A 21,623-nucleotide genomic window follows, 5' to 3' on the forward strand; every position below is an offset into this window, starting at 1 on the left:
CAGCTGTCCCAGAGGCCCTGGGATGCTGGGAGGACCAGGGTGAGGCCGGGCCATGGCGCTGAGTGTCACAGGCAACAGTAGTGCATCCCCCACTTGGCCCCAGGCCCGGGCTGGGCGGCTGGCTCCTGTCTTCTCCCATTCACAAAGTTTCAAGAGCCTGGGGCTGCTGCTGCTGTCATCCTACCTGCACCCCTGGAACACTGGCCACGGAGACAGCCACCTGCCCCGGCTGAGCACCGGCGCCGTGTTAGGGGCTCAGCACTCCGTGGCCTCTCGCCGAGTCCTCACAACAGGGCTATGATGCCGATCTCCTTGGCCCAGGGTGCAGAGCAAACCAAGGCCAAAAAAGCTGAGGTCTTGCCCCAAGTGGCAGGCAGGGGTCTGGACTCGGGCTACCCGGCACTTCACTCACACCCCCAAGTCAGCATCCGGGGCCCTGGACTTGACCCGCCCTCCCTGGGAGCCTTGTCCCTGGGGTGATGGGTGTGGACCAGGGTATCTGCCTCTGGGGGTCCTGGTGGGAGGTAAGGGCCTCACTGCAGGTGTGCTCATTTGTTTCTTCCTCTCTACAGAAGGCCTGGATTTACGAGGTCCCCCAGGCCCACCTGGACCACGTGGGCCACCAGGTGAGCCTCCTGGGCATCTTTGGGGTCAGGAGACGTGAGGCTCCGAGGGAGGGGTCCGGGCTGCTGCTCCCAGGGTGACTCACCCCCCTCTCTTCTGCAGGACCTTCCATCCCTGGCCCACCCGGCCCCCGAGGCCCTCCAGGTGAGAACCCACCTCTCTGCCGGGACGGGAGAGAGCACTGCTGGGGCTGACAGCGGGACCCAGAACGCAGCCCCCTGCAGAAGTGTCCCCAGCCCACCTGCCGGCACTAATCAGGCTTGGGCTTCTCTCCTAGGGGAAGGCGTGCCAGGCCCCCCGGGCCCCCCAGGATCCTTCCTGGCCAACTCAGGTAATGTCTGATCGTCCTGTCGTGTTTGTGTCAACTGTCCACATAGCCATTCGACCCCATGACAGCATGGCCTGGGTGCGTCTGCCACGCCAAGTGCTGTGCTGAGAGCTCATCACCACAACCACATACAAACTCCTTCTGTTCTCCGCAGAAACCATCTTCTCTGGGCCCCCCGGACCCCCTGGCCCTCCTGGCCCCAAGGGAGACCAAGGTGAGGACAGTGTCTCAGGAAGGCCCAGGGCCACTCTGTGACCCCTGCCCACCCGCCTGGTGGCCAGGAGCGTTTGCATGGGGCTGGTTGAGCCGGGTCCCATGTGAGCAGCCTGCAGCTCGGTGTGGGGAGGGGGAGTGTGAACACGGTGGTCACAAACGTGGCCCAGAGCTCCTGCTCCATGTTGGCTGGCAGGGAGGAGGGGTACAGGGAGCCCCAAGCTCTGTGCCTCAGCACCACAGTCCCTGCTCCCCGACCTGGGGATCACAGAAGCCACACCCCCTGATTGGGATGCATCTCTCAGCTCTCTGTCTCCTTCCTTAGGTCCCCCAGGCCCCCGAGGACACTCAGGTAAGGCAGAGCTGGCATCCGACAAAGCCTGAGCTGGGGCTGGGGTGACAGGAGCTGACCTTCCAAGACCCCTGAGCTTATGGGCAGTGCACTTGGTCCCCACAAGCAGGAGCAGATCAGAGACGTGTCTATGAATGGTCAAGTGTGTTGTGTGCATGGGTGTGCACACACGTGGAGGGAGCTCCAAGTACCATGTACCAAGCAGGGCAGCCCCAGCAGTCCTGGACTTCAGAACCCCGGGAGGGAGGCGGTAGGGAGGGCAGGGGTGGGAGACTAGGACTGCAGTCCCTGCAAGGGCTCCTCAGGCGAGCCAGGTCTCAGGGCTCTCAGCTTCCAGGAGGTGCCAAGCCCCCATCCACGGCAGCTCTGGCTCGCTGACTGCACCGTGTGTGTGCTTGGCTTCCAGCGTCCAATTCTCTCGGAGTCGATCTACAGGGACCACCAGGCCCACCTGGCCCACAGGGACCCAAAGGTGACAAAGGTCAGTGAGGGAGCAGCCAGGAAGGTGGGGAGGAGTGGGCACGGCCTGGCCCCAGAGCCCAGCGCCAGGATGGAGCTGTGAGAAGCTGTGAAGACCAAAGTCTTGGGAAAGAATAGGCCAGAGGGAGGAGGGACAAGGATGGGGAGCCGCAGTCTCTCTCCAAAGGGAGCTGGTGGTATTGTTGCTGAAATGAGACTGAGACTTGGGACAGTGGTAGAGTCACATGGTTACAGGTGTGGTTGGGCTTATCCAGGGCAGGCTTCCTGGAGGTGATGCAAACAGGCCTTTTTCTTTTGGATTCCAGGTGATCCTGGCATTCCTGGTGGGCCCTCCAGAGGTAAGACCCAAGGGTGACCCAAGTTCCTCTCTCCCTCTCTCTAGTGAGGCAGAGCCCCCCAGTAAGGATGTGCTTATCCATTCCTGCCTACCTGGGTTCCTTATTGATAGGCGCCTCCCCCACATGCTGGGATCCACGAGCTGCCTCTAAGGTTCCGTGGTCGTGGGGGTGGGGAAATGACCGAGCCATGCAAAGATAACAGCGCCAGGTGGGGAATGGCGGGGACCCCAGCAGGCCCAGGAGCCAGGGCCCCGGGGGAGGCAGGGGCTCTGCGAGGCAGTGAGCAGCTTGAGGGCAAGTGAGGTTTGCCTGGGCCCCACTGCCACTCCTTTCAGCCAGCACCGCTGTAGCCACTGCGTGCGCCTCTTCTTGGGGGCCAGCTCTTGGCTGGCTTCTCCCACTGAGAAGGCCCCTGTCCTCCCTGTGTGGGGCAGCCCCTGGGCCCCTCTTCAACCTGGCCTGTGTGGGGAAACCCACCGGGCGCCTCTTCTTGCCGCAGGGGGATCATCAAGCACCATGTACATGCAGGGCCCACCCGGCCCACCCGGGCCCCCGGGCCCCCCAGGCTCCGTCAGCAGCTCCAGTCGTGAGATTCAGCAGTACCTGGCTGAGTACCTGCAGAGTGAGTGCTGGCCCTCCACGCCTGGGGACACCTTAGGGCAGTGGAGAGCATGTGTGCACACACGCGCGTTTGTTCCTCCCCCACCTGCCCCTCACCCCATCTGGAGGCCCACTCACTCACATACACACTCTGGCACGCGTGTGCTCACACGTACCTCCCCATCCCTGCGCGAGAGTGAGTGGTCAAATGAGTGGCCAGTCGCAGTCTTGTTGGATCACAGCCTTCCCGGCCCACCTGACCCAGCACAGGCTGCTGCCTCAGTTTCTCCACCTGTAACAAGGCACCCAGGGTCCCTGCTGCCTGTGCCGTGGGGCAGGCACCTCATCCAGCTGTTCTGGGCACACCATGAGGAAGACCCGCCCTCTTGGGGCCAGGCTTGACTTTGGTGCATTCCTCTGCTGGCAGGTGACAGCGTCAGGTCTTACCTGTCTGGAGTCCAGGGCCCCCCTGGCCCCCCGGGTCCCCCAGGGCCCGTCACCACCATCACGGGCGAGACCTTCGACTATTCGGAGCTGGCGAGCCTCGTTGTGAGCCACCTGAAGAGTAAGCCATCCGCGGGCCCTGTACTCGGACACCCTCCTCCTGAGGGCCCGCTTCTCTTCCTGCGCTGTGCTCTGCCCTTCTGAATTCGCCTTTTCAATTCTGGACGTGTGAGATCAGGCCTCGGGGACCCGGGGATCCACTTCCAAGGGCCACGCGGAACGCCAGGATTTGGGAGCTTTCCTGCCTGGAACAGGCGTGTTCTCAGTCACAGGCTGCTGACCTGCTCGGGAAGGGGGTGCTGCAGGCTGGAGGGGGAGGGGAGGGGTCAGGCTGAAACATATTCTGGAAAACAGCCTGCATTTCTTACCAAAACAAAGACAGTCTCCGGCCTTTCTGTGCTTTCAAAACAGCCTCGCCATGCCCCATTCCTTCATTTCCCCAAAGAGAAGCCACTAGCGGACCAGGCCTTTCAGATCCTGGCATGGCGAGGGTGTGGCCTTGGAAGGGTAGGAGTGGCTAACCTGGGCCTTCTTGACCATAGCTTCTGGGTACAGCCTCAGCTCGGCCTCGGCCTCCATCTCGTCTGAAGACATCCTGGCGGTGCTGCAGCGTGAGTCACCTGCCGTGGGCTGGGCACCCCTTGACCTCACTTGTCAGGCAAGCCTGGTCCCATCGCCCCTCCCCCAGAGCTCCCCGGCTGCTTGCTGAGCCTGCAAAGGGATGGTAACCCTCCCCCTCCAACACCAGGAAGCTGAGAGGCACCCCTGCCAGGGCCTGGGAGTTCCCCGCCCCCTCCCCCCGACCAGGGTGGGCCTGAGCCCGGCACCCACAAGAGTCACACAGGAAGCAGTCTGGGCAGGGGGACCCACCTGTGGCCAGAGCGGGTCCATGCGAGTGCATCCTCTCCTCTCTAGGGGACGATGTGCGTCAGTACCTCCGTCAGTTCCTGACGGGCCCTCGGGGTCCCCCGGGGCTTCCAGGAGCCAGCGCCGATGGGGCCCTGCTGTCACTGGACTACGCAGAGCTGAGCAACCGCATTCTCAGCTACATGGCCAGTGAGTGTCTGCGGGCAGGGCGGCTGGGAAGGGCCTCTGGCCTCCTCCTGCCAGGCTGCACCCAGCCCAGCAGAGGGAGCAGCCTGCAGAGTCACTCAAACCCATGGCCCAGAGGAGGTCAAGGGAAGCCGACACCAGTGTCTTAGGGCCTGTCCTGCATGGACTTGGTACGTGGTGCAGTGCCCCCTCCACTCCCCTGCCATACCCTCACCCCCGCCAACAGCTGTTGACCTGTGCTCCTCCCGAGTCCCAGGGCCACCCTCCCTCTGGGGTGGCACAGCCCAGCACAGCATCTCCCTCCCACCCCTCTTCCCTTCCCCTGATGGCACTTGTGTCCAGATCACTGGGCTGACTCCCCCTCACAGGGTGTTTCCACCTGCCTTCCCCTGCCGCGTCTGAACCCATCACAACTTTGGCTTTGTTCCCCAGGCTCCGGGATCAGCATTGGGCTTCCTGGGCCCCCTGGCCCCCCAGGCCTGCCAGGAACATCCTATGAGGAGCTCCTCTCCCTGCTCCGAGGTGAGGCGGTGCACAGAAGTCTGTCCACATATGTGGGATGGAAGCAGAACCCTCGGGTCAGGCCACGACTGACCCCTTGCTCTTCCTTCGTGTCCCAGGGTCTGAATTCAGAGGCATCGTTGGACCCCCAGGTCCCCCAGGGCCTCCAGGGCTCCCAGGCAATGTGTGGTCCAGCATCAGCATGGAGGACCTCTCGTCTTACTTGCACAGTGAGGCACCGGGAGGGGGCACAAGGAGGACAGAGGATGTGGCCTAGGTTTGGGGGTGCCTGTGGATTTAGGCGTGGGCATCCACAGACCACCGAGCGCATACAGGGCTGGCCCTGGAGAGGGCCCCAGTTGATGAGGTGCCCTTGGCCTTCTCAGGGCGGGAGCCACTGCTCCCAAACGCGGCCCCTAGAGAACTGAGATGCTGTATGTGATTTGAGTCAGACGGGGTCTCCAAGGCTCCATGGTGAAGGGCTGGGAGGGGGCTAGGATGTGTGTAGGAAGGAGGCTCAGAAGTGGGCGTGGAGGGCCAGTCCAAGCCGCCCTTTCCCAGAGGATGCTGGGAAGTGGCAAGCTCTCGACCTGCTGCTGCTTCATCCTCTGCTCACCCAGAGGCCCAGCCTCGACCTCTCCTTTCCACAAAGGGGTCCCCAGTGGGCCCAGCGCCTGGGCTGGGAATTCTGCTGTCTCTGCTTGATGACCTTTGACCTTCCTCTTTCTCTTCCTCCCACCCAGCTGCCGGCTTTTCCTCCATCCCAGGCCCTCCTGGTCCTCCTGGGCCCCCAGGTCCTCGTGGGCCCCCTGGGGTCTCGGCAGCTCTAGCGACCTATGCAGCTGAAAACAGCGACAACTTCCGGAGTGAGCTGATCAGCTACCTCACAAGTAGGTGCCCTCCTGTGCCCACTTTTCCACCCTGTAAGTGGGGCAGCAGGTGCTTGACGTTGCCTGGAGACCAAATAGATGAGAGTCTCTGTCTTTGGGGTACACCCTGCTTCTTTCCTCACGAGCGTGCTCCTACGCACGTACAGGGACCCTAACATTCTTTCAGCTCATAAGGGTCCTTGAGACCCTGGGAGAGACCCCCTAGCTCCCAAGTCTTTCCACCACAACTTGAACTCCCACTCCATGCAGGTCCTGATGTGCGCAGCTTCATCGTGGGCCCCCCAGGCCCGCCGGGGCCCCAGGGACCCCCTGGAGACAGCCGCCTGCTGCCACTGGACGCCGCCTACAGCAGGAGCAGCAGCTCCTCCGCCCGCCGGAGCTCCTCCTACAGTTCAACGGGAGGCTCCTTGGGCGAAGGGGGAGCCTTTGGTGCAGGAGACGGGGGCCCCTATGGCACTGACATCGGCCCAGGCGGAGGCCTTGAGGCAGCAGAGGGCGGCGCGTACGGCAGCAATGGAGGATCATTCCGGAACGGCTTTGCTGGAGATCTGGATTACAACGAGCTGGCTGTTCGGGTGTCAGAGAGCTTGCAGCGTAAGTAGGGACGTTCAGGCCTCCGTGCGGGGGGGGGGGGGGGGGGGCTTGTACGCCCCCACAACTGGGCTGCAGACACCGGCCCTTGTTTCTGTGAAGACAGCGGCTCTGGAATCTGTTGGGTAGGGACTGCAGATGGGAGGCATCGTCCTGGTCCTCAGCCGGCTCAGCTCGGGGGCCCCGTGCTGGGACCTAGGCACTGGGGGAGTCCCAAGCAGTCCAGGAGGGGTCTTGGTGCTTTGCTTTACAGCACCTCACTTGTTCTGGGTCTCCCAAGAGTCATCATGACCCTGGCACTTCTCCGGTGGGTCCAAAGGGAGTTGTTGGCTAAGACACCTTTCCTCCCTGTGGCTTTTCAGTCCAGTTAGGCAGGACGCTGCTACTGCATGCCCAAGTGTGTGGGGCACACAGGGGCAGTCACCAGGGCGGTGCCCGTACTGTAGCTGCATCCCATGCTCTGGTGTTTTCCAGGTCAGGGCCTGCTACAAGGAATGGCCTACACTGTCCAGGGCCCACCAGGCCAGCCCGGGCCCCAGGGGCCCCCTGGAATCAGCAAGGTCTTCTCTGCCTACAGTAACGTGACTGAGGACCTCATGGACTTCTTCCGAAGTAAGGCCATCCCCTTGCTTTCCCAGTACCTTCCTGCTGCGCAGCCTCCCATGAGGCCTGCTCGGCGGACCACGCTTGTGAAAACCTGCCTGTGCTGGAGATGCTGAACATCAGATAAACTCCGAACCGTGTTTCCTCTTGCGAGTGCAAACTCCATCACTATCTGTCGGTGATGCTTTGCACAGTTCACGGGGCCATGCCGGCTGCAGGGCAGGCTCTAGCCTAAGGTCCTTTTTCACTCTCTTGCAGCTTATGGAACCATTCCAGGACCCCCTGGGCAGAAGGGGGAGGTGGGCATCCCAGGACCCAAAGGTAAGTGGTGACAGAGAAGCAGCCCCCGCAGGCCACACCATGACCACCCCTGCCGAGAAGCACCTGTGGTGCCTCAGCCACTCCTCCAGCCCTGGCACTCACGGAGCACTTGGTCATGCCCCCATCTTCCTTCTAGGTGACAGAGGCTCTGCTGGACCAAGAGGTCTTCCTGGGCCACCTGGCCCTCGAGGGCACAAGGGAGAAAAAGGAGACAAAGGTAAGTGCTGGCTGCACAGGGGAGTGCCGGAGCGAGCCGAGAAAGGCAGGTAGATGCCAGTGACCGAAGGCAGCCCCTGCTAAGAATGCCACTTTCACAAGTCACATTGGCAGGGAGAAGGGAAGAATGCCAGTCTAGTGGAGGAAGAGATGTTCAGAAAGTCAGTCTTAAAAAAGGTGTCTTCTTTGAAGCCTTCTTTGCAGCCAGTTACAGTTGCTGTGGTCACCCAAGCTGAGGTCCCCACGGCCACACGCTATTCTAACTTCCTACTCATCTTCTTTCAGGTGACCAAGTCTACATTGGGCGGAGAAAGAGAAGTATCGCCACCAAGCCGTGAGCTAACCTTGGCGGAACAAGCCCCTGGACCGGTTCTTACAATGCTTATGGGCACTTACATCAAATTCTCTCTCAAGCGTGAAAGCTGGAGCCTGCCGATGTCCTACTGACAGCATGGCCTGAACAGTCCACCAGCAACACCTATTTTAGTCTGAACAAGATACAGGCATACATATAGCATTCAAAGACGATCTGAAAGCCTCACGGGCAGACTTTAACAGTAGGTGCAACGTTTTAGAACGAGAGTGACTTCTCTGCTCTCTAGCTCTGTGCTCTTGACTTCTTTAATACTTAGTTCACGCCCCAAGCTAGGAAGGCCAGTTCACACAAGCTTGTTCAGGACTCTTGGAGCTTTGCCTAAAACTGAATCCAGGAAACAAAGACTGGATGGGGTGCCTTCTGCGAGGTGACACTGGGCAGGTGCGTCCCGGTTATTACTGCGAGCTGCGCTGGCAGCTCCTTCCTCCGCCGTTCCCTCTGCATTCTTAAGTCACAGAAAAGTTAGCTAAGATGCGATGCTTGCTACTGACAAAATTAAGAAATTCACTTCCCTTATAGGAGGTGACAGGGTTTCTCAGTTATATTACACATGTGTATCACAGTCCGACTGGCTTAGAGAGTCTGACTGCAGCTATAATATGTATCCACAGGTCCACGCTAGAGTTCAGAGAGAGGCTGTATTGAAGTAGATGTGGGCAATGAGCAAGGAATAGAGGGAGAGGAGGGGAAAGAGGCTCCCTGACACTGGGGAGAGGGGGCTTCCACTTGAGACGTCATCCTCTGTTCTGCACTTAGGACATGGCGTGGAGGACTGGGTGCAGTTGGCTTTTAAGCACTTTTCAATGTCTAAAAACATCTGCATGTGGTCTATGAGATGAAAAGTCATTTCAGTTGTAAAATCTTCAATTAAAGTTTTTTTTTTCTTTTTTAGTATGTTTAAATGTGAGGGGTTAAAAAGGAAAGAATTAACAAACATGTTCTGGGTCAGTTTGGTCTAACATTATTTACATAAATGAAAAAAACAAAGGTGGTTGTATTTTGGGGCACAGATTCTGGCATTTCATTTCATCACGGAGCCCTCTACAGGCAGACCTCTGGTACTGTCAGCTCTCTGGGCCTGTTAGGAAGCATCGGAAGGTCTCCCCTAAGCCCAAGTTACCTGAAATAAACACTATTGCAAATGAGCAACATCACTTACAATTAATGCAGTGATTTACTCTGGGCCAAAAGAATTACTGATAATAGGGCAGGTAATATATGAAATAGCAAATTCCTCCTGAGTTAAAATGTAAAGATACCAAGTACCCCAAAGAAATGCACAGTAAAAACATTAAGTGCAGGGGCCAGCGCTGTGGTGCAGTGGGTAAATCCGCCGCCTGTGGTGCTGGCATCCCATATGGGCACCGGTTCGAGTTCCGGCTGCTCCACTTCCAATCCAGCTCTCTGCAGTGGCCTGGGATAGCAGAAGATGGCCCAAGTCCTTGGGCCCCTGCACCCATGCAGGAGACCCAGATCAGCGCAGCTCCATTGCGGCTATCTGGGAAGTGAACCAGCGGATGGTAGACCTCTCTCTTTTTTTCTCTCTTTCTGCCTCTCCTTCTCTCTGTGTAACTCTTTCAAATAAATAAATAAGTCTTTTAAAAAATGCTAAAACATTAAGTGCAGAAGAGGAAATACTCGGTCAACCCGAGGATGTTACAAGCTGTGACTCTCAACTGCTGGATAATTTAAAATGGGGTTAAATTAAATCTACTTCTCCACCTCTACTCTTCTAAAAGACTGGACTGTTTGTTTTCTTTATGGTCTCCCCTGGGTATCTCACATCTTATCCAAGAGAAAGACACACCATTTAGTTTCATGGTATCAAGCATCCACTCACGCCAGCCATCAGCAAGCACCCAATACTCTGCATCAGTCTCTTTGTCTCCTTTACCATCTTACGATGGCCACCTACAATGAGCCAATCTAGGGATTTAACAACGGGCTCACATGGCCCTCAGAATTTTAACCAACTTATTTTTACCAGCTAGTGAAAACTTACATTGTATATAATGAACGAATGCAAAAAATGTACCTTTTAATAATTAAAATAATTCATTGGTGACAAAGTTTATCAGATTTAACCAAAAGCTGGATTTACTTTTACTTTTTTCACAAGTGCTCTAGGGGGTGGGCGTTTGGCACAGAGGTTCAGTCGCTGCCGCACATGCCCAGGCCCTGTAAGTGGAGTGCCTGGTGAGCTCTGGCTCCCCTGCTTGCAATCCAGCTTCTTGCTCATGTGCACCCGGGGAGGCGGCAGGTGACGGCTCCAATACTTGGGCCCCTACCACCCATGTGGGAGACCAAGGCAGCACCAGGCTTCTGGCTTCGACCTGACCCAGCCCTGGCTGTTGTCTGGCTGGTGTGGGCATTTCAGGTGTGAGCAAGTGAATGGAATCTCTCTCTCTGCCTTTCAAATAAAATGAAAGTAAGTAAATGTTTTTTTTTCTAAAGTAGCTTCAGGGGCTCAAGTATTAGAACTGCTTTTTTTTTTTTTTTTTTGACAGGCAGAGTAGACAGTGAGAGACAGAAAGAAAGGTCTTCCTTTACCGTTGGTTCACCCTCCAATGGCCGCTGCAGCCAGCGTGCTGCAGCCGGCTGATCAAAGCCAGGAGCCAGGTGCTTCTCCTGGTCTCCCATGGGGTGCAGGGCCTAAGCACTTGGGCCATCCTCCACTACACTCCCGGGCCTTAGCAGAGAGCTGGCCTGGAAGAGGGGCAACCGGGACAGAATCTGGCGCCCCGACCAGGACTAGAACCCGGGTTGCCGGCACTGCAGGCGGAGGATTAGCCTATTGAGCCACAGCGCCGGCCAGAACTGCTCCCTTTTTAAAAGTTTATATTGGGGCTGGTGCTGTGGCATGGTAGGTTTAGCCTCCCTCTGCTGCACTGGCATCCCTCATGGGTGCCTGTTCACGTCCCGGCTGCTCCTCTTCCAATCCAGTTTTCTGCTTACAGCCTGGGAAAGCAGTGGAAGATGATCAGAGGTCCAAGTGCTTGGGCACCTGCAACCATATGGGAGACCTGGAAGAAGCTCCTGGCTTTAGATTAGCCCAGCTCTGGCCATTGAGTTAGAGGCTCTAACTCTGCCTCTCAAATAAATATTTCTTTTAAAAAAGCTTATTTGAAATGCAGGAGAGATCTCTCAACTGCTTGTTCACTCTCCAAATACCCACAATAGCCAGGGCTGGGCTGGGGCCGAAGCCAGAAACCAGGCCCTCAATCTAGAACTCTCATGTGGGAGGCTGAGACCCAACTACTTGAGCCATCACCTGCTGCCTTCCAGGGCTGCGTTAGCAAGAAGCTGGAGTCAGGAGCCAGAGCTCGGAATCAAACCCAGGTACTCCAATGTGGGACTTACTAGCTAGGCCAAACGCCACCCTCATATTCCCTCTTAATGATTCTTACCTTGATGAATCAGACTAGCTTTCCCCTTGTGATTATGACTGTATCTTACTAAGATACTCAAAAGTCTTCAGAGTTCTTTGCCCAAGAGAAATAGGGTAGGACTCCAAATCTGCAGTCTTCCCTGGACAAAACCCAGAACAAGGGCGGGCAGATATGAGGTATGCTCTCAGCTGGATCGCACTGGATCTGAGCCCCTTTTGTTTCATCTTTTTTTTTTTTAAAAAAAAGACAAGAATGAGCTCAATGGTGCACAATACTCCTAGATTAGAAAGTGACATGCTACGCCTCCCTCCAACCACACTGAACACTTGCCAAATGATGCTGTCCAGAGCCTGCTGAATCTTGTGTATCAATGATAAAAAGAGGTTATTTGAGCAGAAGTGACATCATATCATCTGTGTAACTGCTTTCCATGAAGGAAAATCTATCCCAAGGGAGGAAAGAGGAGGGGAAATGTGGATGTATATATACACTGATGGAAGTGTTTTGACCTCTGGAAAAACCTCACCTGCCTCCCACCCCCCACCCCCCACTATCATAGAAAACTACATTTGTGAGATTTGTGAGTGTGGTAGTCACACAGTTGGTTACAACTACAGACAGCTAGGAACACTGGTAAGTTGGGAAGGGTTAGGAGACCTGGATGATGGCAAGTTTGAAAATGCAACTAGGACCCCAAAAAGTAGCAAAGTGTTCTCATACAAGACAATCCGGTTCCAAAGATTCTCAACAACAACAAAAAAATGCTTCCCAAAATATATTAAGAAATAACTTTATTTTTTATTTGCCAATCTCATGATTGAAAAGACATGTTGATCCCAAAGAGACAAGAGGCATGACCTGGAACAAAATTCTTTCTGAAAATTTAGTTTGTGAACTTACAACACTGCAAATCAGAGGATCACAAAAAGCTGCAGCCAACACTTAAAAACTGGTAAAAAACACTCTATCCCAAGCTTAGGAGCAGAAAGGTGAAAGCTTTTCAAAACCATCATCAGCCACAGAACAGCAACAACGGAGGAATTAATTGTTATGCCCTCAACTTGAGAAAAGCATTTACAAATACCATCCCATTTCCTAGAAAAGATCATTTTGCAGAAAAGAACTGATTTATTGAATCAAAAGACTATTAGCACAGAATTCTCTTCTTCCCTTCAGTTCTAGGTTTTCCTTTACTCAACAGCATCTCTAGCTCATGCCTGGACAGAATTTGGCTTCTCAGAAGAATCCTTGTCATTTCAGCACAGTGTGGAACAGGGGAAAGTGTGTACTTACAAGGGGACCAGAAGACTACAAAAAACAATCACTTCTGGAGCTTGCTGATGCTCAAGAAATCAGAGACGAGGGTCTCATTAATGCCTGAGAGCTTTGTGCTTGAGGAAACACTAGAGTAGAGGTAGCTCTGGTTCTGGTTTGTATTTAATAATGATTTGTTAGATCCTGTCATAGGAAGGTTCTAATTGTTTGAACAAAATGAAAGCACTCTGAATTTTTCTTTCCCACCCTCCAGTTTCCTATAAGAAAGGGTAAGAAAAAGCTTAATGTGACTCCACACAGAATAGCAGCTAATTCAGTAATTCATACCCTGTGGGCTGACAGGACGAGTAAAGGCAGTGTGGTGCCCTGGGCTCTAGGAGGAAGACCTGCAGAAGAGCAGAGGCCTTGCGTGTTCACAGCCCTCAGGGAAACGAGGGGAGGCTACTGTCTAGGGTGCACAGACTGAGAATTTCTTTTGCACACGTCACAGCACATTCTCCCCCAGCAACAACCACCCAAATGAGGAATGGATCTGGCTGCACGCGTAGCGGCTTCCTCACCCTCACTTCATGCAGGAAAGATCGTTATTACCTATTGAATACAGGGCTGTGTACGAGGTGGGAGGGCATGGATACAAACAGCACATTCCATAAGAAAACACTTTTTGAAAAGATTTATATAACTTTAAGCATTAAATGAATGATTCACCTCTGCATGTCCTACACCCACATGGTCATATTTGAAAGAGAACTCAAGCACAAACACTGAATCCAAAGGGCGGTTCTAAGGGAGGTGCGAGAGTTGCTGATAAACTTACCCCAAGTGTTTAACTGTTCCTCTCTGAGCCTCTCTCCTTGATTCAACACTCTGAATGTCAAGTCGGAAGGATTAGAATCAAATATTCAGACCAAATTAATAATGTGCCATAAACTATTTAGTACAGGATATTTAAATGATATTGAAAAAATGCTCATTGCCTGAAGTATTCATTTTTTAAAAGCCAATAAACTGAAAATTTCAAAGGAGAAAGTAGTATGAGAACCTTCCTCCCCTCTCCCTCTTCAAATAATCATTAAATACACTGGGCAACATTATACAATCATTTTTATCATAACAATATAAACAATTTCCATCATAATCCTGAATATTACTTTATAAAGATATATATTTTAAAAGGCTTTCAAAACAATTTTCAACCCAGCATTTGAGAATAAAGCATTAAGAGTTTTGTTTACAGCAACACATTCATGTGATAAGTGTATGAATTTACAACATACATAATATATATATGTATATATATATATTTATATAAAAAACAAACTTGGCCAGAAGTTAAGGCTACCTACAAAGTTGTCCAAGTAATTTTACTTGTCAAAACAATTACAAAGTTAAAATCATACATGCATTTTTAAATCATCTAAACCACCAAAATAAGGTTCAGCATCCAAAGTTTTCAAATTAACTGAAAGAAAGTGCTACAGACATATACATTTTCTTAATATCAAATCAGTGTTCCCAGAACATTACATTTAAATTTTTCACCAGCCTCAGAAGTAATATAACTAAAAACTCAAACTTTTACAATTTGGTACCTACTACTCTTAAAAGAGAATAGGCTGCAAATGGCAGGCAGCAAGCACCACTGACAAATGTGCTCTCTCTCCTGCACCCCAGTACAGACTATAATACTGTTTGACCTGACACACTGAAATTCTAAGCCTCAAAAGGAACTAAGAATGAAATTTCATTAATAATTACACATATCAGCAACCACATGATAAAGGTTTCAGGCCTTTCCCACGTAAATCAAAGTAAATAATTTAATCATGGAATAAAATAAAACTTCATTTCAAAATAAGAAAAAGTCATTTCTAATATTTGTCTTAATATTTAAATCCTGTTTGAAAAGTATTGTGAACAAATGTCTCTTTTAAGATTAACTTCATAAAATATATTTATAAATATAACTCAGAACCTACAGGCTTCTGACAGTTTGAAATATAACAAAATTTGCTATGATGGAGACAAGTTTTCTAACCAGTTGATGTATTAAGAAATAAACTGGGACAACCAAATCTATATTACTTTTAATTTTGTGAATTTTACATTTCCAATTTCAAATCTAAAAGCTATTTTTCTGCTTTTCCAAACTTAGTATAACATATATTTCAGGATGAAAATATTTATCAAATAATAGATCATTTAAAAACAATAAAGCTTAATACTAAGGGTGTTTTGTCCCTACTGATCAAAAAGAAAATCCTATTGACTGGAATTTAGTCCTACAGGCACTATCTTTAATAAAACTAGCACCCTCAGTCATTAATTAGCTCATGCCTAAACAGGCAATTATTTTCAACAAATTACTGAAGTAACTTTCCTTCAAAAAGACTCTATTTAAAGAAAAAATATATTTATTTACTGAATCAACAGCATATTCTGAGCAACTTATATAGTTTTATGAGTGCTGATTCACCAAATGAAAATTACTCTAACTCCTTACAGCACAGTTTCAACCACAGAATGTAGGCATCATTGAGAATTCAGATCAAGTAAAAAGATATTTATTAACAATACTTAGTAATGTAACAGGTTTTTAAAAAACAAATTTAAACATTATTTCTCTAACAATTTTGCAGGTAACAGTGTCTGAAGAACACAATTTTTAAGAATAATATACAAAGTCACCTTAGGGAAATACTACATAAGATGCACTTTGCCAACATGGCCCAGCACCTGTCTTAGTTCACTTTCCCTTCATCTTTTCGTGAAACAAAACAAAACAAAACACAAAACAAAACCCTCTAGAAGGTGAGGCAGGTGATTGTCTCCATGGCAGAAGATGAAGAGAATACAAGGACATATTTAAAAAGCCACCCAGACCACAGAAGTCCTCCCACTGTTACGATCCAGTGGAATGCAAGCTAGGAATGGGATAGAATTTAGAAATTCGGCTCTGTGTTGACGGGTTAAGGCATTCAGACTCTCCAGTCATTTTAAAGAACACTTCCTGTTCCTGGAGTTTCCTGGCAAACTCTTCTTCCAATGTCTTAAAAAGGAAGGGAAAAAGAAAGAAAATGTTATGTGCTGGTATTATACTGTACATGGAATTTACTGACGGCAAAGAGAAAACCACATGTCCCAAACACTTCTCTGTGTATCATCCTAAGGAAGCCAACTGCTCAGTAGTGAAGATCAGAAGCTTTGAACGCCCCTGGTTTCAAGTTCTAGCTCAGCCATGTGAACAGATCACTTGGGTGAATTACTTCACTTCTCTGCATTACAGTATCATTTACTATCTCTGCTGTGAAACAAGGAGACTACCTATCTCACTGATTTGCTCTGTCAAGAATCTACACAGTAATGATGGACTGACCACACACTGGGTGCCGCAACAGACAGCACCTACTATTAGCTAAATCTGACTCTCACACAAGCCCCTTACCACCTTCTACTTTCTGTTTTAGTTATCAATATGCATGTTTTTCTTCTATACGCTATGTAAAGGACAGATCTAAACTAAGTTTACCTTTACATCCCCAAGATACACAACATAAATAGTTAAGTACTTGATAAATACCTGAAGTACTGTTGCGATCTCAGTGTTTGTGTTCCCCCCACTCCCAGAAAATTCTCTTACACCTAATCCCAAATATGATAATATTAGGAAGTTGGGTCTTCCAGAGGTGACTAGGTCATAAAAGTGGAACTCTCATTCATGGGATCAGTGTCCTCATAAGAGGCTGAAGGGAGAGCTCTTCACCCTTTGCCACGTGAGGACAACATGAGCAGGTAGCAGTACGTAACCAGGAGAGAGCCCTCACCAGAGCCTGACCATGCTGGCACCCTGATCCAGATATCCCAGCCTCCAGCTCATGGTATTTAGCTGTAGCAGCCTCAATGGATTAAGATAGGCATCACTGACTTTGTGGACAAGTGAGTCAGGGATAAATGCTGTTGTAAAGGTAGAAATGATAGGAAAAGATAGGAGGATACAAAAATGTATCTCAGAAGAGGTGAAACATGAGCTTGATCTGCAGAAAAGATTAAGAATTCAATAGACAAAATGGGGAAGGCATGCCAGACAGAGGGGGCCCAAACAATGGCACAAAGCAGAAAACTGCAGAGCTCATGTGGAGAATAGTGACTACAACCCATGCAGGAACAAGCCTGGGAGTCAAGTGGGTGGTGAGAGATGAAGCTACTAAGGTTGTGTTGTACTACGAAGGCTTCAAAATCAAACTGAGGCATTTAGAAGATTTATCAATACCACTGTGATGATACCACAGACGTTCTTTAAGAACTCTGATGATGCCAGTTAAGTAGGAAGAAAGGAAATAGAGACCAGAGTGCCCATGAAGACACTACTGAACAATATAAGCAAGTAGTAGGATAAGGACAGCAATGAGGGTAAGGAGAAATACGATGAAGACAATAAGAATTAATTGGCATCTAACTGAAGTGTGACAGAAATGAAAAACCATTTGAGTTTCCAGCCTAGATGTCAGTAAGAGGACAGGAATACAGGGAGGACATGATGGCAGGCAGGAGTACAAGGTGAGAGACATGAGTGGAGAGATGTTGAACTAGTTCAATCTTTGCTGAGTTTACAGTCTGAAGTCAACATTCAATAGGTTTGATTTATCATTTACAACGTGCCAGAACCATTTGCTTTCAAATAGTTTATATTCTCAGGGAAGAAGACAAACAATAAACAAAATGTTAAAGCAAAAGAAAAAGAGAGGATTCAGAATGTTTGGGTGGGCGTGGAGGAGAGTTTACATGCAGTGATCAAAAGAAGAAGCCACTGATGAAATTATACTTGACTAAAGGCCTGAATGAGAGGAGCAGAACTTCAAGACAGGAAATGGGGGGGTTAAAGCTCAAACTAATAATAATAAAAACAATACACAGTAATAGCAACAGCAGACATTCATTGAACTCTGAATATGACTCAGGTACTGGGAAGAGTGCCACATACATTCTCATTTCTTGCAGCTTTCATAACTATCCCAATTAGGTAGATAATAATGCCATTGTTCTACACATGAGGAAAGCTGGGTCTAGAAATACTAAGGGATAAAATTAATCAGTAATTGTCGGCACTGAGATTTGAACCCACTTCTTTGTAACTTTAGAGCTTGTTCTCTATTTTTTTTTATAATTTTTAAAAAAATTTTTTTGACAGGCAGAGTTAGACAGTGAGAGAGAAAGACAGAGAGAAAGGTCCTCCTTCTGTTGGTTCACCCCCCAAATGGCCACCATGGCCGGCGCGCTGTGCTGATCTGAAGCCAGGAGCCAGGTGCTTCCTCCTGGTCTCCCACACGGGTGCAGGGCCCAAGGACCTGGGCCATCCTCCACTGCCCTCCCAGGCCACAGCAGAGATCTGGACTGGAAGAGGAGCAACCGGGACTAGAACCTGGCGCCCATATGGGATGCTGGCGCTGCAGGCGGAGGATTAACCAAGTGAGCCACGGCGCCGCCCCAGCTTTTTCTCTATTAATTTCTTCTGAGTTTTGGAAGTGTCCTTAAAAATGTAAGAACAGAAGCCACGCTGAGCCACAAAACCAGCACTCGTAAGAACAAAGGCACAGCACTGGGCAACGCCCACATGAGACAGAGGTGAGAGGTGAGGGGCGGGGACGGACAGAGGGGTGCCGTGGAAACCGCTGGGACGGGGTCTAGGAAATGAGGGGAGTTAGGTCAGAACACTTTCGATGAGGTCACGGGATTCAGTTGTAAACAGCTCACTTGTAACCACTGTCAACAAGTTCACTCAGGGACTGGAGGCAGAAGCCATATTGCAAGGAGTTAAAAAGAGAAACTGGACAGAGATTTTTCAATGCTTACTCTTCGGTACTTTTCGAATTCTAAACTGCATAACTGTATTACCTATTTAAAAGCATTAATAAATAAAAATGAAATTAAAAAACAATGCTATCAACTAAGTTGGGTCATTTAAATTCCTCTAGAAACCTTTGGTACACAACAGGGGCCAAATATGAGATGCTTAAAAAGTTCATGGAAAATGAATTTGAAAGATAATGTGATTTTCCACCAACTTTTTGAAGCCTCTGCATACATTACTTCTTTGAATGACTGATTGAGAGGATGCATCCGAGAAAGGCATGATTAATATGCATAACAGACAGGAAGATGAAGAGAAGAGAAAGATTTAAGTCTGAGGGTTGGCAAAGGGATAGCGATCACACAGTTATAGCAAAAGCAGAGTTGAAACGGCTCATCAGTAAGACCAGGACAGCAGGCAGTCAGGTACAAACAAGTGGGAGGAAGGCACAGAAGGAGGAAGACCATTCCTTCACTAGATTTAAATTTACATTTGGAAAGATAAATGAACAAATTAATTAATTAATTAATTTACATAACATACAAGAGCCTCTAGTCTGGCTCTAAGCAACTGGTCCAAACTCAGTGGGCATCATCATCACCGTCTCTCTCTTTTACTCCCTAATGCCCACACACAGGCTCACACATAACCCTGCTCTACAAATGCTCCAATGATAAGCACCCACTTGAGTTTCTGCACACTTCACTTCCACTCATTCTCTGTATAAGTTGCCCCCATTTCACTTCAGTCTGTCGGAGGGCCTGGCAAGCTCTTACTCACCCTACAAGCTTCACTTGGCTTACACAGCCACCTCCTCTCCAAGCTCTCCCCAACTTCCCCAGGCAGAAGGAGGCTCTCTGTGCCCTGCCTGTACATTCTGCTCCTTTTCCCTGTATCCTGTACTGAAATCCTCCACAGCGATGACCCTACCAATTTGTATAGCTTGGCAACTGTGAACCTTTTGGGGACGGCAACTATGTCTTTTCATCTGTCTACACCCTGTCCCTGACACAGTACAGAGTGGGAGAGGAGCCAGTAGCTGGGTCATGGATAACTGCAAACACACCACTTTAAAGTTTTTAAAAATTACCTTTTTCCTAGGTCTCAACTTCTCTCTCCACTCCTTTAATTCTTGGCTGTGTTCTTCATCTAGCTCTTTTAGTTTCTGAGTCTCATGCTCAACCAACAGGTGGCATTTTTCATTCTGAAAATAAAGTCATATTAAAAGAATTTCAGATCAACTAAGCAATTTTTCACAAATATAACTATTTTCCAAAATAATAAATTACTTCTCAAACATCAGCTATTCTCCTTTAACAACCAAGGAATTATTCAAATTCTCCTTTATAAAACAAGGAACTATCAAAAATTATAAAATGAGCAGTTTCCTATTCACATGTTCAGAAGTTCTATTACACGCATATAAAAAGAGCTTCAATGGAAAGAAATTTTTTTCCCTTTTCTAAGGTCTATTTTTTAAGAAAACTTTTATTTAATAAATATAAATTTTGAAAGTACAACTTTTAGATTATAGCGGTTTTTCCCCCAATAACCACCCTCCCAAACCATCCCATCTCCTACTCCCTCTCCCATCCCATTCTTCATTAAGATTCATTTTTAATTATCTTTATATACAGAAGATCAACTTCGTATATACTAAGTAAAGATTTCAATAGTTTACACCCACATAGACACACAAAGTATAAAGTACTGTTTGAAGGCTAGTTTTACCATTAATTCTCCTAGTACAACATATTAAGGACAGAGATCCTACATGGAGAGTAAGCGCACAGTGACTCCTGTTGTTGATTTAACAATTGACACTCTTATTTATGACATCAGTAATCACCTGAGGCTCATGTCATGAGCTGCCAAGGCTGTGGAAGCCTCTTGAGTTCATAAACTCTGACCTTATTTAGACAAGGCCATAATCAAAGTTTTCTCCTCCCTTCAGAGAAAGGTACCTCAAGAAGGTCCACTTTTAAAACTGACACCTCAGAAGGCAGCTTGCACTAGGAACTATTCTACTTTTGTAAGTTAAACAAATATACAGAGTATCTTATACTACCACTTACACTATTCCGAAATTTTAAACATTTTAGGCTGGCTATACTATGTAGGATGCACACTTTAGGTAAGGCCCCAAAACAGCCCTTTCTAAAGCAACCTTTAAATGTACTAGAAGAAAAATTCCCAAATATCTATCACCTTTTCAAAAACCTAGAAAAATCAACTATGTCTGGCATTGTGGCATAGCAGGTTAAGCCACACCCATATGGGTGCTAATTTGAGTTCTGGCTGCTTACTCCATTTCCTATCCAGCTCCCTGCTAATAAGCCTAGGAAAGAAGCAGAGGATCATGGCCCAAGTGCTTGGGCCCCTGCACCCACGTGGGAGACCTGGATAAAGCTCCCGGCTCCTGGATTCAGCCTGGCCCAGCCCCACCCATTGTGGTCATTTGGGGAGTGAACCAGCAGATGGAAGATCTTTCTCTCTGAACTCTGCCTTTCAAGTAAATAAAATAAAATAAAATCTTTAAAAAAAATCATCTGGCAAAACTACCTTTATCATTTTGAAAGCCTGTACATCTTACAAAATATCCTAAAGATAATACCCAATACAAGAAGACTCTATTTCCTAATTTATAATTTAGCTTCAAGGGACAGCCCTGTACAGCAAGTTAAGTCACCACTTGCAATGCTGATATCTGACATCAGAGTGCTGGTTCAAGTCCCAGTTGTTAGGCTTCCAATCCAGCTCCCTGCTAATGTGCCTGTGAAGGCAGCAGCAGATGGTCCAAGTACCTGGGTCCCTGTCACCCACAAGAGAGAACAGGAGGGAGTTCTTGGCTCCTGGCTTCAACCTGGCCCAGACCTGGCCGTTACAGGTATTTGGAGAGTGAATCAACAGATGGAAAATCTCTCTCTCTCTCTCTGTATATTGCTCTTTCAAATAAATAATATTTTAAACAGTCTGTTTTATTCTTTATGTATACAGCTTTTTAAAAAATATTTATTTGAAAGGCAGAGTTAGAGAGGCAGAGGCAGAGAGAGACAGAGAGAGAGAGGTCCTCCATCTGCTGGTCCACTCCCCAAATGTCTGCAACAGCTGGAGCTGTGCT

At 49.0% G+C, this 21,623-nt stretch overlaps 2 protein-coding genes across 6 annotated transcripts in view; one reads left to right on the forward strand and one right to left on the reverse strand.

The window, feature by feature from the left end:
- COL17A1 (collagen type XVII alpha 1 chain) overlaps positions 1 to 8,881 on the forward strand; it is a 48,782-nt gene extending 39,901 nt beyond the window's left edge. For all 4 annotated transcript variants that reach the window (XM_017348540.3, XM_070057271.1, XM_008270477.4 and 1 more), the window contains 19 exons: positions 573 to 626; positions 727 to 768; positions 902 to 955; positions 1,107 to 1,166; positions 1,491 to 1,517; positions 1,924 to 1,998; positions 2,303 to 2,335; positions 2,835 to 2,957; positions 3,363 to 3,500; positions 3,982 to 4,050; positions 4,355 to 4,495; positions 4,925 to 5,014; positions 5,113 to 5,223; positions 5,737 to 5,883; positions 6,133 to 6,477; positions 6,949 to 7,086; positions 7,336 to 7,398; positions 7,535 to 7,615; positions 7,900 to 8,881. In XM_017348540.3, the coding sequence (XP_017204029.3) occupies positions 573 to 626; positions 727 to 768; positions 902 to 955; positions 1,107 to 1,166; positions 1,491 to 1,517; positions 1,924 to 1,998; positions 2,303 to 2,335; positions 2,835 to 2,957; positions 3,363 to 3,500; positions 3,982 to 4,050; positions 4,355 to 4,495; positions 4,925 to 5,014; positions 5,113 to 5,223; positions 5,737 to 5,883; positions 6,133 to 6,477; positions 6,949 to 7,086; positions 7,336 to 7,398; positions 7,535 to 7,615; positions 7,900 to 7,952 (1,844 nt within the window). In that variant the 3' untranslated portion in view covers positions 7,953 to 8,881. The remainder of the gene's footprint in view (positions 1 to 572; positions 627 to 726; positions 769 to 901; positions 956 to 1,106; positions 1,167 to 1,490; positions 1,518 to 1,923; positions 1,999 to 2,302; positions 2,336 to 2,834; positions 2,958 to 3,362; positions 3,501 to 3,981; positions 4,051 to 4,354; positions 4,496 to 4,924; positions 5,015 to 5,112; positions 5,224 to 5,736; positions 5,884 to 6,132; positions 6,478 to 6,948; positions 7,087 to 7,335; positions 7,399 to 7,534; positions 7,616 to 7,899) is intronic.
- Positions 8,882 to 12,153: 3,272 nt separating this feature from the next.
- Positions 12,154 to 21,623, reverse strand: part of SLK (STE20 like kinase) — an 86,166-nt gene continuing 76,696 nt past the window's right edge. For both annotated transcript variants that reach the window (XM_002718721.5, XM_002718722.5), the window contains 2 exons: positions 19,593 to 19,706; positions 12,154 to 15,703 (listed from right to left, as the gene is read on the reverse strand). In XM_002718721.5, the coding sequence (XP_002718767.2) occupies positions 15,557 to 15,703; positions 19,593 to 19,706 (261 nt within the window). In that variant the 3' untranslated portion in view covers positions 12,154 to 15,556. The remainder of the gene's footprint in view (positions 15,704 to 19,592; positions 19,707 to 21,623) is intronic.

The sequence above is a fragment of the Oryctolagus cuniculus genome, chromosome 15 (genome assembly GCF_964237555.1).
Source record: "Oryctolagus cuniculus chromosome 15, mOryCun1.1, whole genome shotgun sequence".
Lineage (NCBI taxonomy): Eukaryota > Metazoa > Chordata > Mammalia > Lagomorpha > Leporidae > Oryctolagus > Oryctolagus cuniculus.